Raw genomic sequence first — 24,830 nt, 5'->3', positions numbered from 1 at the left:
GAAAGAAAAGCCTATTTAATGACCACAGCTAGTCAACTTTTGAAGATCTCGTATTTCTCCGACTTTTGTTGAGTCCGTGATCTGACTCGGCTTATGGGGCCTTTTGACGGACTTCAGGGCCAAGCATTTTCCCCAGGCCTTGGCTGATTGAATATTTGACTCTTGAGCATCACCTCGAAACAAAAACAACACTATGAGGATCCTAAGGTCACATCGTGCCGGATTTAAACGGCGAAAAGGAGCCTACGCGATTCCACACAAGGAAAGAGACTTGGTCGATCTCCTTTCCCCTCTCCAACAGGGTAGACAGGGTAGATAAGGTGGTCTTCTAATAGGTCGTCCCTCGCACTTGTTTTCGGAAATTTGTCGTGTGCCCAAAGAAGAAGACAAAAACAATAGAATCAATATGATATCTCTACACTCATCCGCCATGGCCCTGCTGGCCCTAGCGAGCATCACTACTGCAATGGCCTCAAGCTCCTCAGCTGCAGCTGGTCCTACCGGTCTCTCATATCCGTCCGGGTTTGATATGAAAACAAGTTGGGCTAACCTCAGCCCCTATACCGATGCATCAGGTTTCAATGTCTCCAAGGGGTTCCCACTGGAGTGTGAACTGTCACAGGTGCATGTACTACACCGCCATGCCCAGCGGTATCCGACACAATGGCCTCTGGATGGAGGAGGCATGGAGAACTTCGCCCAAAAGCTGGTCAACTACACCAAGAAGCATTCAAACAAGAAGATCGGCCCTGGACCTTTGGCTTTCTTGAATGATTGGGAGTATATGCTTGGTTTGAACACTCTGCTCCCCACAGGCGCTGCCACCGAAGCCACTTCCGGCGCTCAATTCTGGAGCCAATACGGCCGATTGCTCTATCGCGCAGAACATGGTGACGCAGCCTGGGATCCATCGCTAAATGTGTATTCCAATGGTACCGCACGCCCAAAGCCGACTTTCCGCACGACCTCGTACCCCCGAATTTTGGAAAGTGCTCGCTGGTGGCTAAGTGGCTTCTTTGGAAACACAGGAGCCAACAGCTCATACTCGGAATATAATCTAACTATTATCCCCGAGGTCGAAGATTTCAACAACACCCTATCTTCGACCGATTCCTGTCCCAAGGGCATGGAGCCGGGTGACAACGCTGCCGGGGTCTTCGCTTCGTCACTGGTCAAAAACGCCCGGAAGCGCATTACTGCACACCTTCCCGAGGATTTAAAGCTAGATACCCTCGACATCCTGGCGATGTTTAGTATGTGCCCCTATGAGTATGCCACTCTGGGCCAGTCCTCTTTCTGTGCGCTCTTCACTGAGCAGGAGTGGCGCGACTTTGAATACTACATTGATCTCCAATTTTACGGCAGCTACGGCTTTGGCTCCCCTAGTGGCCGTGCGCAGGGAATCGGATACGTTCAGGAGCTAGCAGCGCGCCTGCAATCCAAGCTCATCAGGAGCAGTGACAGCAGCATCAACTACACGTACGATGACAACACCAAGACTTTCCCGCTCGACCAGCCACTATACATGGACATGTCCCATGACGATATCATCGTGTCCGTACTGGCTGCTCTGGGTCTGGATTACTTCAAGTACGGTCCTCATGGCCTACCTGTCTCGATTGCGCACGCCCCGCCCCGAAACTTCAACCTGAACCAGATGACTCCCTTTGGCGCTCGTCTGTTCTCTGAAATTTGGACCTGCCCCAAGGATGTCTCGTTCAAGAATCTACAGGTGCAGAAGTACAAGAACCCAGATCTGTCATCCAAGTCTGACACTACTGACTACATCCGATTTGTGTTGAATAATGCGCCCGTGCCTCTGTATGGTCTGAAGGTCTGTGATGGTTCTGTGAATGGGTTCTGCAAGGTCAAGAAGTTCCTCAGCGCTATTCCCGATCTCAACAAGGAGGCCATGTACCAAGAAGCATGCTATGGTGACTACAACATCACCAGCCAAGTGGGCAATGGGCAGCCGCGAAAGCCTTGAATGGGGATGTGAAATTCGATATAGATAAATATACATTTTCTCATACACTCTGGTAATCCATACTACCGCACCTGAAGGGCTTTCTTTCTTAGGCACTTTATGGAATCCTAGGATATAGACACGTATGATTCTCTCTCGTCTGCCACCTTCCAAAATTAATTGAACTACAACAACGAAGGAGCTCCGTCCTATGTACCGCCAAGGTCTGGAACCGTTGGGGGCCGATAGCGTGGTTTAAATGGGCCCTCGGGCGACCATTGCCTGGTGATGACGGTGACAAGTATTACCCAGAGGGGTATCATACCCATGACCTAGGACCGAAGTATTTTGAGGGCAAATGGTACAAGGAATTGGAGGGTTTCAAGGAGACACTTCGTCAGCAGCGGATGGGACTGTGTCCATTTCCATGATGTGGGACTCATGGGGTGAACCCTGTTGATGGTGATGATGTTGATGATGTTGACCATGATACAATGATAATTGCGTTTTCCAGGTTGTGTGACTGTGAGTAACCATAGTGTATTCTAGGCTTTGGTTTATCAAGACATGAAACGATGAAGAATACAACATCAAGCTAACAGTTGAGTCAATCAGGTATGGAGACAGAGCATAAACACAAAAAACAATAATTGCACATCGGGTATCTTTCAAAATAGCCAAGAAAAAGCGTTCAAGGTGGATGAAATGATCGAGTATAGAGGTCTATCATTGACCATTTTGCCTGATGGAAATAAAATATGAACGCAATGACACAAACATCCAACCCGGAGTTTCATAGTACAAGTCGCTAAGCCCAAAAGAGTGAAGTGATAGCCTGTATCAATCGAAGAAATGAAGGGACGAATTCAGAATGAAGGCATCAAAAAGGGGTATTGTGCAAATATATGAACAGACAAGGGAAAAAATTCGATCGTCCCGCCGGGAGACGAGGGCAAGAAATGGGATCATGTACTCGGATCAGCAGAAATAGAGGGTGTAGTAGATAGTGTTCCAATAGATGGCGATTCAACAAATGACAATTCGGACGCCTCCGCAGGAGAATAGACGGCGTTATATTCGGTTGAAGGGCTCAGAAGACCACGACCGCTCTCACCAATCTCGCCCAACTCTTCAGGTGCTAAGACACGGCCACCGAGCTCAACGTCTTGAACATGGACATTGTACTCAAGGGCCCGCTGTCCTTCCTTGATGAGTTCTTCGGTCCATCCTAGACAGCGCTTGAGACTTTGATTCATTCTCTGGCTGTCCCCCAGCACCTCTTGATGTCGAGCCAAGTCAAGCATCACGCGTTTCTCATCATTGACACGGTGCTTGGCATCATGCTCGGCCAGCGAGCCCGGACTCAGGATGCTTTCGTCTGCAATTGAATCCTCGTCGCTGATGTCGGACATATCATCTTGTGACTGGTTGGAAATCTCGCTTTCGCCTTCATCCAGCTCACTAGTTACTGATAGTGCCGCTCCCGAAAAGGAACGGGTTGAAGGTGCCATTGATATCCGCCCGGAGCGGCTTAGTCGCCGGAACCGCCGAAGCTCCGCTTTTTGTTGCCGCATTTCGCGCTCTAGAGTACGATTGATGGCTAGCAGTGAAGAGTTGCTGATTTCCAAGTCCATGATCTTGCGCTCAGTACGCGCATTGAGAGCTGCCTCGCTCGGACCGTCGGATTTCCCGGGACTGAGCGGTGGAGGAGGGTATGTGTCAGTTGAGGCGGTGGATACATTGCTGAAGATGCGAGGCCGAAGGGTGGGTATCTGCTCCGACATCACGGGCGCTGTTCCTTCACTGAAATAGTTCCCGGATACAATGACTGGGCTTGATCGCAGGCTATCTTGTGAATGATTGCCATGGCGACCCGAGTCGACGCTAGAGGACTTGGTATGTCGGATCGGTTGCGGTCGTGGTTTCTCGCCGATTGTACTGGACGACGGCGAGTCAAGACGCGGGGCAATTCCTAGCCCATTCTCAGCGCTGGCGATGTATGGTAACCTGCTATCCTCCGGAGGGTGTGAAGCCACATCTGAAAGACCGGGAGAGCTCAAGCGCGAGGAGGAAGGTGTTGGTTTGCTGGCGGACAAGGGGCGGGTAAGACCACTCGATCGACGTTTAGCAGAAGTGGATGTACCATTCGATTGTTCCCCCAGGGATTTTCCCTCTTGGTCTCCGTTCGCATATATGAAGCTCGAGGCTGGGGATGTCTTCCCCTGGGGCCTCGGGCGAGGGGCATCTGGCGGTTCAGAAGGATGTGATGATCGGGCATCGGACGCATGGAAGAACAGCGGAGTTCCCGATGTCATATCCGCGAAAGAATTGGGACGTGATATAGGTTGATTCTCTGCCGTCAAGGTCTTTGCCCTGAGACTTCGGGATTGTTCCGGCTTGACCCCGCGAGCCGGGCTACGGTCTCGACGGCCATAACCGATTGTTGACTGGGAGTAAGGTGTATGTGGAGAGGGGGATGGGGCAGGCGATGTATTTGGGGAGTAGATGGCGCCATCTCGCCGGGTGGTTCGAGGACCAGATCGTGGAGTGACGTTGGCGCTTAGAAAGTTCGGGACCGCGGGGGAGTCGTCTTTGGAGGGGGTGGAATAGGGGTGGTCGGGTGGTGCGAGGCGGCGTGGATGTCCCGAACCTGAACATGGACCTGGACTTGGACTTGCAAGCTTTGGTGTCAGGGGAGGTTTGTTGCTCCTATGGAATGCAGCGCTGAGGGTAGGCGTAAATGGTTTGGCGAGACTGCCCTTGTTTTGTTTATCGTAGGTCATAGTTGCGGGGGGTGCAAGTCATGGCATTGCGAGGTGCCACAGGACATGAGCATGATGGCACCAGCCAATAGAAAGAATCACCCTATTTATTTTCTTTTTTCCCAGGGAGAATGGCCTGATGGGAAAGGAAAAAGGGCAAGAAATCAAGAAAGTCGAGAAAGTCGAGAAAGTCGAGGAGAAAGTCACGAAAACAATGACACCCGATTGGGTTTAGGGCGCCGCTTCACCGCAACGTGGAATTCCTTACTTCAACGAAGGGAGTTGAACTATTGATATTGCGATGTGATCTTGGGAGAACTTGGGAGATCCTCGATATTATTATCTGTGGGTAGTTCTATAAGGCCTACAAGGCCTCTCTCAATTGGCATCTCATTCCCAATACATATACAATATAGCTAAATCCCCTTACCCCTAGATATCCCGCTGCTATCCCGAATCTGGCTGATGTCAAGTGGGGACTTGAGAAACGGTGAGCCTGCAATAAAAACAATAATCCATGGATAGTTCCATGCCGTACTAAGCCCCGGTCTGTGGAGAGTAGGAGCTCGGTGCTGTTCTGTCAGAATGACTGGCATATTGCATGTTTTCGTGAGTTCAGATCTCATCAATGTTCACGCTAAGTCGACAAGACATTTGGAGGGAAAAAAATAAAAAAAAAATAAAAGGTGAAAAAATGAAAAGTCATTGAAAAAAAAGACGCTTCTGTTTTGGGTCCATTTCGGGAATACCAGCTTGTGATGTCGTCTTCCTTTTCTTGGAATTGTAAGGTATCGAGGATGGTTCTTCTGGGGTGTCCTGCGCCACTTCGCGAATTGTCTGCCTAGAGAGACAGAAGTCCACATGCTCGTTGAATGTGCGGTCATCCGCAATCTGTGGCCGGGTACATATGGGACAATCCCAGATTGGGGGTGCTTCAACCACCTTTGGGGCCGCAGAGGCCTCTGGCTCACGAATGACAGTAACATCGGGTGTTTCTTGACTCAGCTGCTCTAGGTCATTCATCTCGTCCTGGATTTCCTGGCGAGCTGCTGCCTCGAAAGCCTCCTCGGCACAAATCTCATGATCTGCATGTACACCAGAGGACGATACAGGAGTGGGCTCAGAAGTAGGCCCAGGGGCAGATTTTGGTTTTGTTGTTACGCCGAAAAAGTTAATTCCAACCTTCTGAGTGCTGACCAAATTAGAGCAGCGAAGACCGAGAAGCCGTAGCTTCATGTTCGGAATATCCTTCTCAAGCTTGGCGAGCATGGGTAAAGCAAAGGAGTACAAGTCTTTTGCTAGGCAGACGGCACGAGATGGAGCTGTCTGCCGTGTGAGCACTTCGAAGGTATGCAGTTTGACTTTCAAGGTAAGCGTGCGGCCTTTGAACTGAGTCCGCGCCAGATCTTTTTCAAGTTCCTGCGCAGCCCACCAGAGTTTCTCTCGTAGTTCCTCCTTGTCTCCAATTTCTTGAAATGTGGTCTCTGTGCTGACACTTTTTCGCTCGTGGGTCTCGACGGGTTCGATTTTGGTCCGCCCAAGTCCGAGGTAGCACTGGGCCAAGAATTGGAACGCCTTCTCTCCAAATAGCTTGGTCAATAAAGCTCGGTGTGGGAAGATATCACGACACTTTTTGACGCCTACTGATTCCAGCTCTCGCTCAAACACTCGGCCAATTCCATTGACTTTTCGGACCGGCAGGTCACCCATGAATTCCATGATTGCCTCGCGTTCATTGGGAACTTGAAATTGCCCATTGGGCTTGTTGAGGTTGGAAGCGATCTTTGCGATCTTCGCATTAGCACCAATCCCGGCGGAAACAGACACCTTGGTTGTCTCCAATATCTCTACACGCATTCGTTGGACAACCTCATGAGGCTCCACATGGTTTTCGTCGCAGTATGCTGTGATATTCAAATAGGCTTCGTCTATACTCGCACTTTCGAAAAGAGGGTCATATTCGGCCATGATAGCCCGGATTTCGTTGGCCTTTGCGGTGTATTTGTCGTAGTTCATCGGCAAAAGAACCAGCTGTGGGCAGAGCTTTTTCGCGACAAAAGAAGCCATGCCACTTCTAACGCCAAATTTTCTCGCCAGATAATTGCAGGTTGTCAGGACTCCTTTACCCACCGCCATAGGCACCGTTTTTAATTCGGGCCGGTCAAGCTCTTCGACGGCGGCAAAGAATGCGTCACAATCCACATGGATGACATGCTGGGAAAGATCGCGGCTCAATTCTAGCTCAGCGATGTATTCATCGGCACGTCGTAGCTCAGTGCTCAAGTCTAGACGTTCTAGCCGTGCCTTTTCTTTTAAGATTCGTTCGATTTTCAGCGTGAGATTGCGATCCCGATCTTGTTCGTGATTAAAAAATTTAGAACCCTTGGACGCATTGTAGATAATCTCTGATACCTGGAAACTCGACTTCAGCTATAGCTCAAAATATAGATACAACCATCAAGCGCACCTTTTGCTGATCCACCGAGTCTTGGCCCGCTTTGGTTAAAGAGGGCCCGAGGAGTTGATATTTCAGAGTCTCAAAATCCTCGTCGGGAGCAGACTCAGGCTGTGGATCACTGGCAGGATTCTCCCCTGAGGACTCCATGTTTTCCACTGTCCCATCGATGGCTGATGGATGATAATGAAAGAGGTGAGATCGCGGAAATCACTTTGACGCGGAGTCACGTGGACACGCGTTTCAACCTGCATGGGTCTCTTGAGGCGGCGTATTCTAAAGCTGAACAATAATTTCCGAACTCGTCATCATGTGGATTCTTGATTCGACCGGTGATTTTCTGGAAGGTGAGATATTTGATCGAAAGGGATCGATCGGTTGCTAAAACCTCATAGGGAAGCGTGTGTGGTTGCGCCCTGGAAAGAAGTATCTATTCGGTCGATTCTATCGAGACGGAGGTATGGCCTACTTCAGTTGGAGGATCATACAGTCTGACTGACCTCTTATTGAATAGTCCGCCATGCTGTCAATCACAATTCGATATCCCGCAAGCATATGACCATTGAAATCTCACCAGTCAATCCCAGAGATGGGGTATGGTTGACTCCCCCGCGATGATATGCATTCTCTGGCTAATCCAGCCCAGTTATCACCACGAGCGCGATCCGATATTACTATAACTGATTTGGGGTCGAAGAAAGGAACAGTCGTCGATGAAAGGAGCATCCAAGGAGAATGCAAGTTGGAGAGGAGCGACGAGCATGTCATCAAGCTCGCGAAATACCAGCATACACTCCGGTGCGTATATCGGCTTATGATAGGGTTGAATTCAAGCTGATGATCTTTATAGGATCAAATGGGAACCCCTAGTCCTCACCTTGTCAGCCTCCTCCAAGCAGGTGCGAGGTGAAGATCCTCTGGCCCATGTTCGCTCACGTCTAGAAGACCTTGACATTAAAACTATCATGGACTATATTGTCGATCACACAACACATGTGGTACAGCGCAAACGGAATACAGCCAAGGGTCTTCAGGCACTCGTCAACGGGAAGTACATAGTAGATGATTCATACATCGATGCACTCGTCTACGCGGCTACCCCCAGTGATCTTGAGAACGTTGAGTCACTCTGTCCTCTCGAAACGGACTTCCAATCGGCGTTGCCCGATCCAAATGAACATCTCCCGCCTCCCGGTAAAGAGCCAACCCAGCGCCCCGCCGCTGCTTTCGCTCCCAATGCCGCACGTCTTAATGTCTTCGAGGGATATACGTTTATCTTCGGTGATACAGCCCAGTTTGAAAACCTGCAAGGTCCAATCAACAATGGCCAAGGAAAGGCGCTTTTCTACCAGGTTGAGGATGGGGTTACAACTGCCGCAGATATCGTTCGGTTCATGAAAAAGGCAGCAGGGGGGAAAGGCGTAGGTAGCGAGCGGCATGGTTCTGGTGGTGTCGTTCTTGTTCGCTTCCGATCAAAAGGCGACCTCGAACAATGGTCTATTGATGTCGGTAATGAAGTTGCTCTAATGACGGACCAGCGCGTGATAGAGCAACGAGAGTTTCTTGATGCTATCCTGGGAAATGATGCATCACCCCTCTGTCGGGCCTTGCCTACGGAGGAGGGCTCTAGTCAGATCTCCTCATTTACACCAGCAGTCGATCCTGAACAAACAACCCAACCAGCAATTTCTGTCGTGTCTGAATCGGTATCTCCCCCTGAACCTGAGCCTAGCCAGCCTTTGACAGCTCGGAGCAAAACATCCCGTGTGCGTCCATACGTCAGTAAAATGAAGACCTTCGATGACGGATTTGACATGGAATCTGTCCCAGTGTATGCGCCTGAAGAGGACACCAATATCAACTCCACTCAGACCATGGAGCTCGAAACTCAAGTGCCATCCCAAGCAACGCAGCCCCTGAATACAGTAAAGGAAGAGCCCGAGGAGGATACGGTCGCTGATCTGCTCCCGGGCGCCCGTGCAATGAAGCGTCGTCGTGCAGATATGACTCGCCATCACCCAGAGGGTGAGGCTGTAGCCCCGGATTCCGAGGCCCCCAAACGCAAGCGGCCTAAACTCGACGTGCTCGAAGCCGCGCGGCAACACCGAGAAGATGAAGAGCAACAACGCAAAGCCGAGGAACAGTCACACCCAGCCGACATAGGTGAGGTAGATGTGGACCAATTGAAGAACCTGGCCATTGTGGAAGAAATGGAATTTCCCGTTCGGAATGTACCAGCGCGTGACGATCAAAGCTCGGATCGATGGGAAGACCAATGGAATGGGCGCAAGAACTTCAAGAAATTCCGGCGAAAAGGCGAGCCGCGTACTCGAGCTCGCATCCAGACGGTAATCGTTCCCCTAGAAGAAGTGACTCGCAAAGACTACGGAATCGGCGATCACTATTGGGCCAGCAATTCCGCTGAGACGAACCCTCGAATCGAGCCTGAAGGTCCGGTCTCTGATGATCGTGGCGATCAAGTTGCTCCATCACGCTCCGAGCTGTCAGCAACTGTACGCACCTCTCCTGACCCAACTCCAGATCCAACTCCGGCTCGACGCCCAAAGAGGGCTCGCGAGGATCGCGATTCGGATAGCGATGATGGGCTTCGTTTCCGTTTCAGGCGTAAGCGGTAGCTTACACCTCATCCTTTTTTTTTTTTGCTTGGCAATAGTTTTGTAGCGTCTATTCTGCATCGATACCCTTCCATCCCTTAGCCGATTAGTGTGTTATGTATGTTTTGTAGGTAAATGATGCCCCCGAGGTCAATTTCAATCACAATAACTAAATATGTATGGATCATCTCTGTCATGTTCCTCATTGTCTTGGAAGAAGGCATAACTATAGGGGCCAAGGTAACTGTCACCGCCATACGATCTATAACATGATAGAGTCATAAAACAATATAACATGTATACATAATGCAATCGGTCTATTCTAATCATATTCATGTTATTTCATTGATCATGAACCTCGTTCCGGTTCTTTAAAAGTCTCAATATCAAGTGTCTCCCAATAGTAAAAGGTCCGTGTCGCGCAACCTGTCTCCTCTCTTACATTTCACCTCCTTCCCCCATACATCGTCACTTTCTTCTTCTACAGATGTACTTGGCATTTCTTTTCTTCTTCACTAGGTTCTTCCTTTTCTTTCATCTTCTTCTCATCTCTTCATCTCCCGCCTGGCTTGTCTCTCTCCCCACCATCCTCCTTCCAACCCGTCTCCCCAAGCTGCCCAGCAGCCTGATCTGCGAGCCCCTCTTCTGTTCCTGTAACTTGTCTCCTTCGTGGATTCGATCCACTGATAGCTCCGGTCTGTAACGGGACCGAACGTCGAGCCAGTGCGGCTTTGGTATCAGCGGTTAACCACAGCTGTGAGGTGAGTACAGTATATGCACTGCCCGACATGGCCTGTTTGCTCACTGACAGATGCCAAATCCAGGCCTTCAGGTTGCAGTTCCTCTTCCGGGGGAGAGCAAGTCATCTCAATGGCTTCTAACTCTCCTTATCTCTCATCCTCATCCCCCCGCCTCTCATGATGCCGGCAATTCCTCCTTCCGGGCTGGTATCAGTGAATCCACTAGATAGTGCACCTGTTGCAGTTCCTGCAAGCGTAGGAAATCCAAACTGCAGCACCACTGCAAATGTTCTTTCTGGGGATATCTCTGAAAACCGCCCCTCCAGCCCTATTCCCGTGAGTGAGGACCAATCTCATCTCCCCGCAGAGGTCCCCGCATCAACTATCTCAGCCCCCGCCCAGTCGGCAATCCAATTCGTGAACCTTCCAGTTGAGATCCATGAGATTATTCTGGATTATATCTTTGGCAAAAGAGCCTCAGCTGGTAATCATACAGCATATGGTCAATCTTCTGCTCAGAACTGGAGCAAGGCTCTTCATCATCCGCGGCGGAAGGCCCTTTCCAACCTGGCCGTGACTTGCCGGGTATGGACTGGGCTTGTTCAAAGCCGAATCTACCGCCATGGTGAGTTTTATCTGAATGTGAAACTAAATCTTAGACAGATTGCACTGACAATTGACTGTTCTATGTAGTCAGAATCAAGGGCACCAGAGATGAATTAGCCCACTGTGTCCGGTGGTTCAAGAGAAACCCGCATTTGATTCCTTACGTCTGTCACATTGAGATTTGGATGCCTATCTGGGGAGATCGGGCTCTTCGGCCCAACACTTCTCGCTTGAATGCGGCTGCGGCAGGACGTGTTGTACCTATGCAGTGGAATCATGACCACCACCAGGGAAGTGAGATGTTTTATTTTCACCGTGCAGCTAACAACGCATCCTTGGAGGAGATATTCGGCTTTATTCGGCGCTTTCTCCCTGCTGCCCGAGTTTTCACTCTAGAAGGTAGCGACTGTAAGAACCCGCCAATGGTCCAACATTTCCGCCGTGGTCGTGGCATGTACAGTCTGCAGGCTCTCATCCAACGGCGTCTACCTGTTCTTGAACACATACAAACATTCATCATGCGAGGTGCCTGGAACCTGATGCGACAACTTGGCGACTGGCAAAACATTTCACGGGCATTACCAGCTTTGGGTGAATGGCATTGCGCTTGGGCCCAACCCCACATAAATGCCTACTTCATCATGATACACATTCTCACCCGCCCTCAAACAACCATCCGACACATCAATCTCAGCCTTGAGGGATTTTACAACAATGATAGTTTGGTACGTGGGCTTCCTGGGCCTCGAACCATGCTTCCTCCAATCTGCAGTCTGCTTGGAGACACAGTTCCGTGTCTAGAGTCATTTACCTACACTGGTCGTGTATGCTGGTACTTCTTCGAGACACTGAAGCAAAGGGCAGCAGCAATGGGTTCTGATTCTCGACTCAGGTCACTGGACCTTATAGTCAAGGCGTGCTGTCACAACGACAAGGTAGACAAATCGCATCACTGGTCGCAGATGAGCCAAGGAATCGGTGGAATTAACAGCATTGCATTTATTCGTGCTTTTGAAGCAATGGTGGTCAAGTCCATCGAGTGTCTATCCGTCCTCCCTGCCCTGGAATACATGCGGATCCGTTTCATCGACCTCGATTCAACCTGCCCGCCTCTGAATCCGTATTTCCAACTTGTCAATGACGAGTGCACAGGCCTATGGAGTCAGGACATTCTGGAGGCATTGCGCATGAACAGACCATCGGCCTCATTTGTCGCGCTTACAGATGGAACAGCTGCGGAGTACGATGACCAGCAAATTGTGGGCGCCCTGACACCCCGAGTTCGCCCTCTGGGTATCCAAGTGAACACGTACAGTCTTCTTGCCGACAGCTCCAACCCGTACTAGGCTTCCAGCTCGCCTTGATCTTTTCTTGTGTTTCAGCATAATACCCCTTCATCGTTTCTGCCATCTCAGCGATTTTCTTGTTCGGCATTCGAAATCTGCCCGTTGTGATATCACGTCAGTGGATCTCATTTGAGGACATATTTGAGTTGCCATGTGCAATTCAGGTATAGTCACGGGCCACACTCATGCCCATTAATCTTTTCTTTTCTTTTTGTTTTCTTTTCTTCTTGTTTTTCTTTTTTTTTCTTTTTTTTCTGTTGTGTCAGAGTGCGCGGTGGCCCGAGGGGCTTTTGACTTCTCCAATTCAAAGAAGTCAGACAGAAACCGTCGCCCTTCTTTTCTGTTCTTGGCTTGCCGTCTTAAAGACGGCAAGCTGTGTTTGAGTAACAAAACACTCTGTCGACGCCATTTGTCGATTGGAGTAGTTAGTGGGGGAATTCGAGGGGCCGGAGAATCATGTTCTTGTGTTTTCGCCGGTTGGCTGGGTTCTCATGTTGACCCATCACATGCCAGATGGGTTGGTTTGTATGAGTTGTATGTAGTTCAACGTCGTTCCGATCAATCACCGTTGCTTCTATCTAAGATCCGTAACTATATGCATATCTCTATTAAGTACATGTAGTTTCCCTCTCATTTCAGTCCAACTATGATCTCGCCGGCACCCTCCCCTCCATCCCGAGCAATGATGCCCAGGATCCAGACATTCACGGCGAAGAAGAAAAGCCCTGCGAGGAATAGCCCGGGGACGAAGGACGACAAGCCTAGGAATTCGAGGTTGTAACCTTGGTGCAGCCAGAGGGCCTACATGGTCTGTTAGAGTTGAAGTCCTAGTGAAGATTCTGGCATCAGAGGGGTAATAGACAATACACACCTGTCCAGCAATCCATAGTACGGCAGCTGATATGCCAAGAGTCGGTTTGCGAATAAGCGAGGAGGAGGGTAGGTAAAACGGCAGTAGGATGAGATACCAGAGGAAATACTGGACAAGTTAGCTACCAATATGACCATTTTAAAATGAATAACATACCTGGCTAGTACAGACTTTGTTGAAAGTGACAAAGGTAAAAGTCTGCGCGAGCATCGCAGTAGTCAAGCTCTTCTTTGCTAGAACAAGCGGCAAAGCAACAACCACAAGGATTAGTTGCGGAAGGAAGGCCAGTGCCTCGAAGCGAGTTTCGGCCCCTCCGGCAGCAGACAGATATAGTAGTGTACTATAGGGAGAGAAATTGTGGCGGTGGTCGATGCGAGTAAGATGATGGAAGAATGTGTGATGCAAGAAAGGTTGGCCGTACTGGAGGTACATGACGAGATTCAATGCCACAAAACTGGCCAGTGCGGCGACAGTAAACTTCACGCGGGACGGGGTAATGAATCCAAAAGTCTTTGACAGCAGACCTGAGCCAGCCGTTGCAGACCCATCGCGCTGAGCATCCCACCACCAGAGAATGGAGACACCATAGATGAAGGGATAAATTTTGAAATGAACAGCAAGACCCAGGATAAGCCCAGCAAGGATAGGCTTTTTCGTCAAAGTTGCCCACAGGAGCGCCGCAACAAGCACGCCAAGCAGTCCTTCCGAACTACCACGAGTACTGATATTGGCAACCATGGGATTCCACAGCCAAACAGCGGCAACATATCGCAGCGCGCGCTCGACAGGAAAGCGATAGCATCGGACAAGCAGCTGAACAACAAGCCATCCAGCAAGTACATCAGACAATGCAAAAAGCACCTTTCCAAAGGCGAAAGTGAATGTTGACCAAGGCGCGGCCCCCTCCCACGCAGTCGGGAGAAGCATCCACGCCAAGAGTGGCGTGTAGCGGTAAGTATCGCGAGCATAGGGCGACTCTCCTTTTGCGACATAGCGCGCAGCATCAGAGAATACCATGTAGTCGATATCAGTGTATTTGACCGCCGAATGCGCGTCCTGCCAGCCTCCATAGACGAGGAGGATGAGGCGGAGGGCTGTTGCGGCGAGGAAGACTCGCGCTGGAGAGTTGAAAAGAGCCATTTTCTTATCTTAGACTTGGGAGTTTTTCTCTCTCTCTCTTTCTTTTTCTTGTCCTTTTATGACAACCAAATGAAGAAATTAAAGGTTGCTAGATAGTCTGTTGTGGCTAGCTCGCATAATTGGGCGTCTTGATGAACCCCTTGGCGGATATTGAGGGAAGTAAGGCGCTGCACATCCAACCAAATTTGTTTTGGACCTTAAAATCTGTAGTGACGGTGAGTGTGAATTAATTCACTTCAATTCCATTCCATGTAATTCGTGCCTGGTAACTTGGCGGATGTTTAGGTGGAAGATGTTGATGCCACCACGGCCGCCTAGGCTTGATGCCACGCTGACTCAGCATGGTCCACGGGTGTCCACCAGATTGCCTAACCGAGACTGAAAGTATACCGGCAATGGACATACATAATGTAGCTATTTAAGCAGCCTTAACACACTGGCTAGTCACTTTTGATGTCTACTTTGAGCTTAAAAGTTGGATATAGTATATCTTTCCTTAGTTTCACGGTGTCTCCTCTGGCCCATGTAATGCTATATATATAGTCAGGCTAGGTGTTTAGGCAGATAGATATAAGACAACATATGCACCGTCTATATACTGTTGTATGTAGTCAAGCAGAATGAACTTCCAACTGCAAAATGCGGGGAAAGTGGCAATGGAATTTCGGGAATGTCAACGTCCCTGCACTCCAGGGCTTCTTGGTATTTATGTACGATGAAAGTCCCATAAGAAACAGTGTGATGTCACCGTCACCATTTTTCAGAGTCTAGGGCCTAATATGTATACCGCTGCAGTGATAATCGGAGGTTCCGACTGTCCCTATGATCTTTTGACCGAATGATTAAATGCTCTTATGTAAATCTCCAGGTGCAGCGGCCTGAGTTACCGCCTGGATTACAAATTTATTTACACTGTTTGAGAAGATAGCCACAAACCACACCGAGGCACTCTGGATGAGACCATTAACGAAAGGCATATGCAGCGTAACCAAAATGTTAAGCATGCTCCCTGCCAAAGTGAGGCACAGTATTATACCTCGGACCTGTATTACTTGAACCGCTTGCGTAAGAAGCCATCGCCTGTATTTGAAACTTGCCTGGCTAGATTGGGACAACTTCGTCTGAGAGGTTAGATGCCGTCAGATTATCTGGTCTACTTTTATACCAGAAGCAATATGACAGACTAGTTCTGAATCTTTCAATACAAACCTGGCCAGTCTTAACAGAGATCACAGTTTACTAGGTAGAGACGTACTTCAGGTTCGTCCTCCTTATCTACGGACCTCATAAACCACCGTACAATAGCACAAGAAGATGGCGATCACCCCGCAAAAGAAACAAAGCTATATTATAAAGTTTATGGTTGCCCCGGTCCGCGGTATCCTTTCATAGACATATGATAATTTCATAAGGGCTTGGTGATTATATAGATAGATCTCCTTGTGTATTCTTCTTTCCGTCAAAGAGACCTTATCATGGCACTGGGCATAGGAAAGTATACTATCGGGGCCAATCGAGGACTTCTCAAGCCAGAGTCTGATGAGTCTGAAAGGCTCGAGAAGGTCGAATCAGTGACCTCGACCTCGAAAAAGAATAGATTCCGCCGGCATTGCAGGCGATTCTGGTGCATCTACCTCATTGCCAATGTCATATTCTTGGCTATTTTCTTGCCTGTTTTGTAAGTCAAGGTGCTATTTTGCCTATTCTCCTTCTTATCATCAAACTAACTCTACTAAACAAGCTTTCTGGTTGCGATTCCTGCCATCGCGCAAATGGTTGTCAATAAATCGGATCTGCGAATTGTCAATGCCGAGGTGATGCACCCAACAGCAGATACAGTACGGATGACACTAGAAGCAAAGGTAAACTTGAAGCTTGCAATGGGCGTTCGACTCGATCCAGTTGTCTTCTACGCATTTGTGCGCTCCGCTGGCCATAAAAATGCATATGCAGGAATTGAGATCCCCGGCCAAACTATCAAGGGGAATTATTCACTCGGAGTCACCGACCAGTTGACACCGATTCTCAATATGACTTCCTGGGAAACCTTTGTGACCCAAGCCGTCTCCCAAAAGGAAACCGCACTCTCGCTATATGGAGCGACCACTGGATATCTCGGGGTCCTGAAAAACCACATTGTATTGGATAAAGATGTGCCAATTCCAAGTGAGTACTTGACTACAGCGGTCTTTTACCCGTGGACGGTGTTGCTAATCTCTGAAGTAGCTTTGAACAAGTTTGCAGGCTTCTCCATTGCAAATAGCACATTCCTCTTACCGGCAGAGGACGATGGATCCAACCTCGTTGCCAATATTACACTTCCAAACCCCTCCCCCTCAGCTTCGAAGTTGGCACTATCACACTCGATCTCAAAAGCGGCAATACCGACCTAGTCATCGGCAAAGCAACGGTCAAAGACGTCACAATCAGACCAGGCAACAACACTTTCCCGTTGAGAGGTGTGATCGACATTAATACGATGATAGGCAACCTCACCGAAGTTCTCAGCTCACAGGGCCCCGCCATCAGACGAGGTGCACTGAGCCTGACAGCTGTGACCAAATCAATTATATCCAACGGCACTCTAATCCCGTACTATACGAAGGCCCTCAGTTCACTCCCTCTGGTAGCAAACGTGAGTATTGGCGATGTTCTCAGAAACTCGCTTGCTCGTCTGGGCTCGAGTGAAATATTTTCAGACTCCGATGACAAACGCAGGAGAGGCCCTGTTCGGTTGGACGGTCCGGTTGGATACGGTGATGCATATAGCCAGGTTGCAAGTCTGAAACACAACAGGCATGTTCAAAAGATGTTTGAGGACGAACATCCCGAAAGACGAGATGCAATTATAGATTCGCTGGCTGAATATTATGCCGCACTATGAATGTACGATTTAAATTGGGGGTTGACGATACCTTCATCACACTTTTTCTGTCCGAATTGAATCTTGATGTTTTGCCTGTGGAAGGTACCGTGAGATGTGAGAAATATGAGGAAAAATAAATAAGAAAAATAGAAAATCGTACAGTACATTGATATACTTAAAACATTTAAACGAAAAGTCAAGTCCTGTCGTACATTCATTTCCCACGTATGCCCTATGCAAACATGCTAAATCGAGAAATTTCAAAGAAATGAAAATAATAGAAGAGAAAAGAGAAGACAAGAGAACAAATGTTCAGTAATAGAGTCCACCATTAGCAAAATACCCAGGATCCAGCATGGGATCAAAATACGCAGGCTGTTCTCCGAATTTGGGGCCTTTCTCATGATCAGGAGTCAACAAAGTCATCACTTCATTCCTCCCATCAGTATCAGTGACAATCCCTGGCCACAAGTTATTATCACTCCAGCTCAAATACTCCCAGAGATACTGGCCCCCTGTTTCATCCGTGAACGGCGTAGTGGCGAGGGGATCAAGGAACCCATTCTCGCCCATGGCCATATTACCACGACCCGGTTCAGGCGGTGGAAACATAAGTGACATATCCCGACCAGCGGGATAAGAGTCACTAATGATACTAGCGGAAGAGTCCAGATCGGTGAGATCCTGCCCCCGCTTGCTGGCCTCGTAGATACGCGAGATAGCATCTAGCGACCGCTTCGCCGTATGTCCAAAGGACTGCATACGGGAGAGGGTCATCATAGCCATTTCCACCTGCGCCTGACAAGACTCAACGGACGCGCGAGGGTCATTTACCGTTGGATCGTTGAGGAATAATCCCACCAAGGGAACCAGGGAAGCCTGGAAGGTCCACCAGACAGCATTCCATCCGCAAAGCTGATTAAGCTGCGCCGTGGCAGCGATATTCCGAATAGATTCCTCTGCGACTTCGCGACATTTTCCAATCGCGGTGCGCTCCTCGGATCGCAGTGCGATATAAGGCACGCGGCGCATGGCGTAGCTAAGCAGTGTTGGTCGGTACAGGAGGATTCTCTGGTTGTAGTAGCGCCAGCGCATGACCGTGCGGACAGTGTTTATCGACTCTGAGCAGGGCTCGTGGTCTTTCAGGACAGAGGGGAGGTTGTCCCACCACTCGATGAGCTGTGCATCTGCGTGGGCCATTTCTTGGTGCTTGACTAGCGGTGCTGCGGCGAGGGACTCTTGGACTTGGGTTGCGATCTTGGCGAAGCGAATATTTTCCACTAAGGGGAGAATCTCGAGAACGTTTCCCTGTTACAGCGTCATTAGTTGAATGATCATTCTGTTCTAGAAAAGGAATATGACCTACCTTGTCTCGACAAAGGGGTGGTTTGACTGTAATGTTGGAACCCATCCGACCCATACTAGGCCGGCCTAGTGTCATGCCGGCCCAGGTATCCATGCAGAACAAAGACCACCAGACGCGACGCTTGAGATCCATGGAGGCTAGTTTCGCCGGACTCGGTATTTGACGGGTCTCTGCAAACTCCTTGTGCAGTCCCAGAGCAGCCGCCATACGCAATGCAGCACCCAAAATGGAGTATGCCAGATTCGGCTGACTGATATAGTGGCAGTACCAGCCGCCCATCAGGCCGAGCGCTTGAATAGTCTCGATATGGGAACTTCCCAAGGAGCTCAGAGTTAGATGACCCTTGCATCGTAAGAAGTATGTCTGGTGTGTTACATCATCGGGACCTGTAGCTGCAATGCAACCGAGAGCAAGAACGATGTTCAGCAGAGCAAGCCAATGATCATCTCTCCGACGACCGGCGCAGTAAGCCTCGCGGAAGGAGCGCTCATCGATCATAGGAGCGAAGGCTTGGAAATAGAGGAAATATGCATCGAGCATTCGCATCTCTGAGGGTGGAATGAGGGGTTGTGGGGGTGTGGTAGGCCCATGATGCAGCCATCCCACCGCATTCTCCTGTTCGTTCACGGGAGTTCGCGAAAAGTACGAGGCACAGCCTGGATCTAACCAGACAATGACCTTGATCACAGCCTGGATAGATGATACACCCAGGTAAGATGAAGGCTGGCGAGCCGACAACGATAGCCCATTAACATCATCCGAGACACCCTCTACTAGATCCGAAGAGCTAGTATTACGGCTATCCGGGAGTTCCTCGGGCATAGTTTGCAGAGCCTCGAGGTTGTCATCGTCATTTGACAAAGGTGAGAGATGGGCTTCCAGGGAAGCCGATGTCGATGGGGAATCAGCATGATGTGACAGTGTTTGCATGTGAGAGCCCGACGGAGCGGTTATGAGCTCGAGCAGTTTCTCCCGTGGCAGAGATGCCAAAGACTCTGAAGAGAAGTTTGGGAATAACTTTCCAAAGATACTTCGATACTCGTCCAGAGTTGTAGATAGTTTTTCTACATGTCTGTATAGCATAGACTGGTTAGATGGTTGGCGTTAGAAGAAAATCAACAAATGACTCACCTCCGTGACGGCCGCGGGTCTGAATAGTGACACTGGTCTGACTTCTTATACCACCTACATGCCTCACATGGCTTCTCGCCATCACACTTGATCTTGCGATGGCGACAAGATGTACAAGCGCGCAAGGTTGTCACCCGGCGACTAACAGATTCCCGTCTTTCACTCGTAGACCGGTTGCGGGCGGGGATTGCTGCCGTAGGGTTCTCAAACCCCTCGAATGTATGGAACATTGTTAATGATTATGGGGGTATAAAATTTCACGACCACTGTGTGGTCACTGAGTGGGCAACATGTGTAGAATGATGTGCTATGAATGTTGATAAAAGAGACAGTTGATGCTTTACATTGCTGAAAGATGGCAAGTCATCTAAGATAGGAAAAGAACAGAACCTTGGAAGATTAAAAGGGAAAAAAGAGACTAAAACGAAAAGAAAAGAAAAAAAAAAAAACAGGCTGATCCGCTTAATCTCCCCGCATTTTGGTGTTGAATTCGAACTTGTAAGGCATCTTTTGCCAGTCCGAGCTTAGTCGGGTCAAAGTGAAAAGTGATTGGTTTATATGAAGGAGTAGGAGGGGCTGGATCTCCGTGACTCCGGACAATTCCTTGGCGGAAAGACGAACAAACACTCTCCCTCTCTCTCTCTCTCAGATCTATTAGGGGAAGAAAGAAAAAGAAATGGCCTTTCAGCCTCCAGTTAGACATGAAGATTCCCCCATCAGTAACTCCCGGCATATAAGATCAACAGGGGACTGTAGAGGGTCAACTAGGGTTTTGAGTCCCGAGTTGCCTAACATTTCAGCCGGGAATTGCCACGCCAACATGAACAGGGGTGCAGATGCATGCCATTCATGGGAAATTTCTAATTTCGCTTCGAGGTGTTTACACGCCACCGACCGTGCATAGCAGGGTACTCGGTACCCCATACTCCGTAGTGTGGCATGGATTCCCAAAAGTGAGGGGCAATTTCCCCAGACTCACTTGGGCCAAAATCATGAGCCATGCAGGACTGGACGATCGTATGGGGAAGATCACTATGCAAGTCCGTTCTTGCATGGGGAGATTAAGTCGGGGTGTCCAGTAGTCCAGTGGTCCAGTACCAGCAAATTTTCCCTCTCATTTTCATGACTATCCTCCGTGTCCTCCGTACGGAGTATACCATAATGGCTCCAAGCGCGACGCCCAACGCCTAGAATGAGGGATTTTCACGAATCAAGGGGCTGGTGCTCATGTCCACTTATGCTTACCCCGTGTATCAGGAGGGGCATTGTGCCGAAAATTGTCTGGTGGGACTTACCACTGAGAGTCCAGTACCAAGATAATTTCGCGCCAATGTCTCTTTCCGGTCAAGTGCCCGAGATGGGGACATAGGGTGGTTAGCAGTTCTCGCTTTATTTTTCTCTTATTCTCAAGGGAGAAAAGAGGCCAAGTGAATTTCAAGCACTCTGCAGAGCTCCGCACTCCGATCATTGACTTCTGAGAAAGTTATCATGGGGCATTCCAAGCCTGTGGAATAATGAAAGGATGCCGAAGGATGCCGAAGGATGCAGGACGCCCACTGTCTGCCGACGTTTAACGGTCATTGGTTCAGTTGTGAATCGTGACCACTCATGCATATTAACGATGATTGGTGCAATAAGTGTAGTGATGATAAATTAAGTGCGTAGGCTGTTGATGCCCGAAAGAAGCTGCCTGCACAGGTGGAGGGGGGAAAGCAGATGATATATACTCCGTGCATGTCCATCAGTCCAGTGAGTCTCCAAGTTCACGATAGCAGAAACTCATGGAAAAGGAAGCCGAGTATCAACAATGCATGACATTTTGAGCTGGGCGGGACCTTCGCCGTGGCGAACAAAGCTGCCGGATGAACCTCGGGATGTCCAAACTCCCAGAGAGTTCGAGGACATTGCTGAATAGTGGAGAGACCCCGTTGTAATTTTGAAGAGTTGCAAATTACTCTTGTTTTGTTGTATTTGAAGAACATAATTTGCAAATATACAGTGTCATGTGTCACGCTAGTCCATTTCGAACACGGTCAGTTTCGTCTTTCCCGAAAGGGAAAGGGGTTCTCCGGGCTTATCGATAAGGATAAAGCGTTCCCCGACAATGTATAAATCCGGGGCAGACAGAGCTACCTTCTTCATATTGCCAATTGCTTTTTTTTTTCAAAAATGGCTAAGCTTGTGCACTCCCTATCTTCTGGCTGGTCTTTCAAGGACCGGGACACAGATGAATGGCTGCCAGTAGCTACGGTCCCATCCGTAGTACAGCAGGACCTCATCGCTAACAACAAGTGGGCTCTTTTTTCCCCCTCCAGACGAGATGTTTCAAATCTAACAGTATTCTCCCGATAGGCTCGATGATCCTTATATTGGGTTCAAAGAATTGGATGCCCGCTGGGTCAACGAGAAGTCATGGGTCTACCGGAATGTGGTGAAGAAGCCATCCGTCCCCGCCGGCTCTTCAATTATCCTGGTCTTCGACGGTCTCGATACATTTGCCAAGGTCAGACTGGACGGACAAGTGATCCTGGAGAGTGATAACATGTTCCTGGGTCACCGGGTGGATGTAACCAAAGCCTTGGAAACAGAGGGCGAACACACACTCGAGATTGAGTTCGACTGTGCACTCATCAAAGCAAAGGAGCTCCGAGCCCAGGATACCACACACAAATGGGTCGGATTCAACGGCGATCCATCGCGCATGGCTGTGCGGAAAGCCCAATACCACTGGGGCTGGGACTGGGGTCCAATGTTGATGACTGCGGGCATCTGGCGCGCCGTTCGATTCGAGGTGTATCAGGCCCGCGTGGCCAATCTGTGGCCCCAAACCCAGCTATCCACGGACAAGCAGGCAGCTGAATTGACGGCCGTTATCGATGTGGAGAGCGTCGGTGATGGAGAATATACGGCCCAGTTTAGCTTAGGCTTAAAAGGGAGCGAGATTGCGAGCACGACTATCCCCGTGTCTGGGAAGACCGCTCAAGTAACATTCCCAGTCGACAAGCCAGCTCTGTGGTGGCCCCATGGATATGGCGAGCAGACTCTATACGACGTATCGGTATCGCTACTTCGCAATGGTGAACAGGTTGACCAGACATCCAAGAAGTTTGGTATCCGGACCGCCGAGGTAGTTCAACAACCGGACAAGCATGGCAAATCCTTTTTCTTCCGAATTAATGGGATGGACATCTTCTGCGGCGGTTCATGTTGGATTCCAGCGGATAATCTGCTCCCTGCTATTAGTGCTGAGCGATACCGCAAGTGGATTGAACTTATGGTCGCTGGTAGACAAGTGATGATTCGGTAAGTTTTGTTTTTCTTTTCTCGTCGAGGACTTAAGTGGATTTCGCTGACGTTGAATAAGTGTCTGGGGAGGTGGTATTTATGAAGACGACTCCTTCTATGAGGCCTGCGACGAATTGGGAGTGCTGGTCTGGCAAGACTTCATGTTTGGATGTGGCAATTATCCCACATGGCCCAAGATGCTCGAGTCTGTCCGTCAAGAGACAGTCTACAATTTGGAGCGTATGCGCCATCATCCTTCGATTGTCCTCTATGCGGGTAACAACGAGGATTATCAGGTTGCGGAGTCTGAAGGCTTGACCTACAACTACGAGGATAAAGACCCAGAGAGCTGGTTGAAAACAGATTTCCCAGCACGATACATTTATGAGAAGCTGCTCCCAGACGTGGTGGCTGAATACTCACCCGGCACATTCTACCACCCTGGAAGTCCATGGGGAGATGGCAAGATATCGTCAGATCCCACTGTTGGTGATATGCACCAGTGGAACGGTATACATTCCCCAACACACTTCGAGTTATTGAGCTAATCTCCATAATAGTGTGGCATGGAACGCAAGAGAAGTATCAAATCTTCGATACTCTCGGTGGCCGGTTCAACAGCGAGTTTGGAATGGAGGCATTCCCCCACATCTCTACCATTGACTACTTTGTCGAGAACCCGGAAGACAAGTTCCCTCAATCCCATGTGATCGACTTCCACAACAAGGCCGACGGTCATGAACGAAGACTGGCGACGTATCTCGTAGAGAATCTACGAACCGCCACAGACCTCGAGGTGAGACTTACCACCATGATGGCCATTGATACACGCTAAACATCTCTAGACCTACATCTACCTCACTCAAGTTGTACAAGCAGAGACCATGATGTTTGGTTACCGAGGCTGGCGCCGACAGTGGGGCGACGAGCGACACTGCGGCGGCGCACTGCTTTGGCAGCTGAACGACTGCTGGCCGACAATCTCATGGGCCATCGTGGACTACTTCCTCAAGCCAAAGCCCGCATACTACGCGGTCAAGCGGGTCATGAACCCAATCGCCGTCGGGGTCCGACGTGAGCACCACGACTGGAGCGTGGCACATGCCCAGCCACCCAAGACCAGCAAGTACGAGCTTTGGATTGCCAGCAATCAACCAAAGACCGTCCAAGGCAGTGTCGAGCTGCGATTCCTATCTGTCAACACCGGCCGCGATATTCGGGCTCCTATCGTGCACGAAAACATCACCATTACTGCGAATGGCACCACCGATATCATCACTGATGGCGTTATCGACCACATCGCCGAGCGTGAACCGCATGTCCTCGCCGCCCGGTTGTGGGTGAACAACCAGGTTGTAGCACGGGATGTCGACTGGCCACAGCCATTGAAGTATCTCAATCTGTCCGAACGACAGGTGGAGGTTAAGAAACAGACAGCGAAATCTGGTGAGACGGTGTTGGTGATCAGTGCCCGTAAGCCGGTCAAGTGTCTTGTGTTTGAGGAGCAAGAGGGTGTACTGCTTGGAGACAACGCTATTGACATTGTCCCTGGCGATGAGCAGACAGTCATTGTTACTGGCCTTGGAAGTGAGCCTCTGAAATACCGGTATCTGGGGCAAATCTCTTGCGCAGTTGTTGAATGATGAACCAGTACCTATATTATATAGCAGTTACTATATAG

General features: G+C 49.5%; 11 protein-coding genes across 11 annotated transcripts; 5 read left to right on the top strand and 6 right to left on the bottom strand.

The window, feature by feature from the left end:
• Window positions 1–430: 430 nt before the first annotated feature.
• N7516_009434 (histidine phosphatase family protein) lies at window positions 431–1,987 on the top strand (the record flags this gene model as incomplete). The annotated part of the gene is made up of 1 exon (XM_057222153.1): window positions 431–1,987. One exon carries the CDS (start codon window positions 431–433, stop codon window positions 1,985–1,987), a length of 1,557 nt encoding a protein of 518 aa, XP_057072425.1.
• Window positions 1,988–2,931: 944 nt separating this feature from the next.
• On the bottom strand, window positions 2,932–4,749 carry N7516_009433 (uncharacterized protein; the record flags this gene model as incomplete). Its single annotated transcript, XM_057222152.1, has 1 exon — window positions 2,932–4,749. The coding sequence occupies one exon, from the start codon at window positions 4,747–4,749 to the stop codon at window positions 2,932–2,934; it is 1,818 nt and encodes a 605-aa protein (XP_057072424.1).
• A 681-nt stretch (window positions 4,750–5,430) lies between these two features.
• On the bottom strand, window positions 5,431–7,333 carry N7516_009432 (Y-family DNA polymerase; the record flags this gene model as incomplete). Its single annotated transcript, XM_057222151.1, has 2 exons — window positions 5,431–7,140; window positions 7,196–7,333. The coding sequence occupies 2 exons, from the start codon at window positions 7,331–7,333 to the stop codon at window positions 5,431–5,433; spliced, it is 1,848 nt and encodes a 615-aa protein (XP_057072423.1).
• A 160-nt stretch (window positions 7,334–7,493) lies between these two features.
• On the top strand, window positions 7,494–9,819 carry N7516_009431 (DNA damage response protein RcaA; the record flags this gene model as incomplete). The annotated part of the gene is made up of 5 exons (XM_057222150.1): window positions 7,494–7,530; window positions 7,579–7,641; window positions 7,698–7,777; window positions 7,830–7,981; window positions 8,034–9,819. 5 exons carry the CDS (start codon window positions 7,494–7,496, stop codon window positions 9,817–9,819), a joined length of 2,118 nt encoding a protein of 705 aa, XP_057072422.1.
• Window positions 9,820–10,351: 532 nt separating this feature from the next.
• On the bottom strand, window positions 10,352–10,588 carry N7516_009430 (uncharacterized protein; the record flags this gene model as incomplete). Its single annotated transcript, XM_057222149.1, has 1 exon — window positions 10,352–10,588. One exon carries the CDS (start codon window positions 10,586–10,588, stop codon window positions 10,352–10,354), a length of 237 nt encoding a protein of 78 aa, XP_057072421.1.
• Window positions 10,589–10,715: 127 nt separating this feature from the next.
• N7516_009429 (uncharacterized protein) lies at window positions 10,716–12,490 on the top strand (the record flags this gene model as incomplete). The annotated part of the gene is made up of 2 exons (XM_057222148.1): window positions 10,716–11,163; window positions 11,232–12,490. 2 exons carry the CDS (start codon window positions 10,716–10,718, stop codon window positions 12,488–12,490), a joined length of 1,707 nt encoding a protein of 568 aa, XP_057072420.1.
• A 630-nt stretch (window positions 12,491–13,120) lies between these two features.
• Window positions 13,121–14,501, bottom strand: N7516_009428 (glycosylphosphatidylinositol-alpha 1,4 mannosyltransferase I; the record flags this gene model as incomplete). The annotated part of the gene is made up of 3 exons (XM_057222147.1): window positions 13,121–13,291; window positions 13,362–13,469; window positions 13,518–14,501. The coding sequence occupies 3 exons, from the start codon at window positions 14,499–14,501 to the stop codon at window positions 13,121–13,123; spliced, it is 1,263 nt and encodes a 420-aa protein (XP_057072419.1).
• A 1,475-nt stretch (window positions 14,502–15,976) lies between these two features.
• Window positions 15,977–17,385, top strand: N7516_009427 (DUF3712 domain-containing protein; the record flags this gene model as incomplete). The annotated part of the gene is made up of 4 exons (XM_057222146.1): window positions 15,977–16,179; window positions 16,243–16,667; window positions 16,728–16,848; window positions 16,878–17,385. The coding sequence occupies 4 exons, from the start codon at window positions 15,977–15,979 to the stop codon at window positions 17,383–17,385; spliced, it is 1,257 nt and encodes a 418-aa protein (XP_057072418.1).
• A 294-nt stretch (window positions 17,386–17,679) lies between these two features.
• Window positions 17,680–20,094, bottom strand: N7516_009426 (uncharacterized protein; the record flags this gene model as incomplete). Its single annotated transcript, XM_057222145.1, has 3 exons — window positions 17,680–18,675; window positions 18,734–19,805; window positions 19,865–20,094. The coding sequence occupies 3 exons, from the start codon at window positions 20,092–20,094 to the stop codon at window positions 17,680–17,682; spliced, it is 2,298 nt and encodes a 765-aa protein (XP_057072417.1).
• Window positions 20,095–20,925: 831 nt separating this feature from the next.
• Window positions 20,926–21,231, bottom strand: N7516_009425 (uncharacterized protein; the record flags this gene model as incomplete). The annotated part of the gene is made up of 2 exons (XM_057222144.1): window positions 20,926–21,051; window positions 21,160–21,231. The coding sequence occupies 2 exons, from the start codon at window positions 21,229–21,231 to the stop codon at window positions 20,926–20,928; spliced, it is 198 nt and encodes a 65-aa protein (XP_057072416.1).
• An 802-nt stretch (window positions 21,232–22,033) lies between these two features.
• Window positions 22,034–24,792, top strand: N7516_009424 (beta-mannosidase; the record flags this gene model as incomplete). The annotated part of the gene is made up of 5 exons (XM_057222143.1): window positions 22,034–22,155; window positions 22,217–23,167; window positions 23,229–23,659; window positions 23,710–23,945; window positions 23,995–24,792. 5 exons carry the CDS (start codon window positions 22,034–22,036, stop codon window positions 24,790–24,792), a joined length of 2,538 nt encoding a protein of 845 aa, XP_057072415.1.
• Between the last annotated feature and the right edge of the window lie 38 nt (window positions 24,793–24,830).

This window comes from Penicillium verrucosum (genome assembly GCF_028828655.1).
Source record: "Penicillium verrucosum strain IBT 35672 chromosome Unknown utg000003l_segment0_segment0, whole genome shotgun sequence".
In the NCBI taxonomy this organism is placed as follows: Eukaryota; Fungi; Ascomycota; class Eurotiomycetes; order Eurotiales; family Aspergillaceae; genus Penicillium; species Penicillium verrucosum.
Note: the sequence above shows the minus strand (reverse complement) of the source record. Positions and strands in the feature narration are given on the sequence as shown.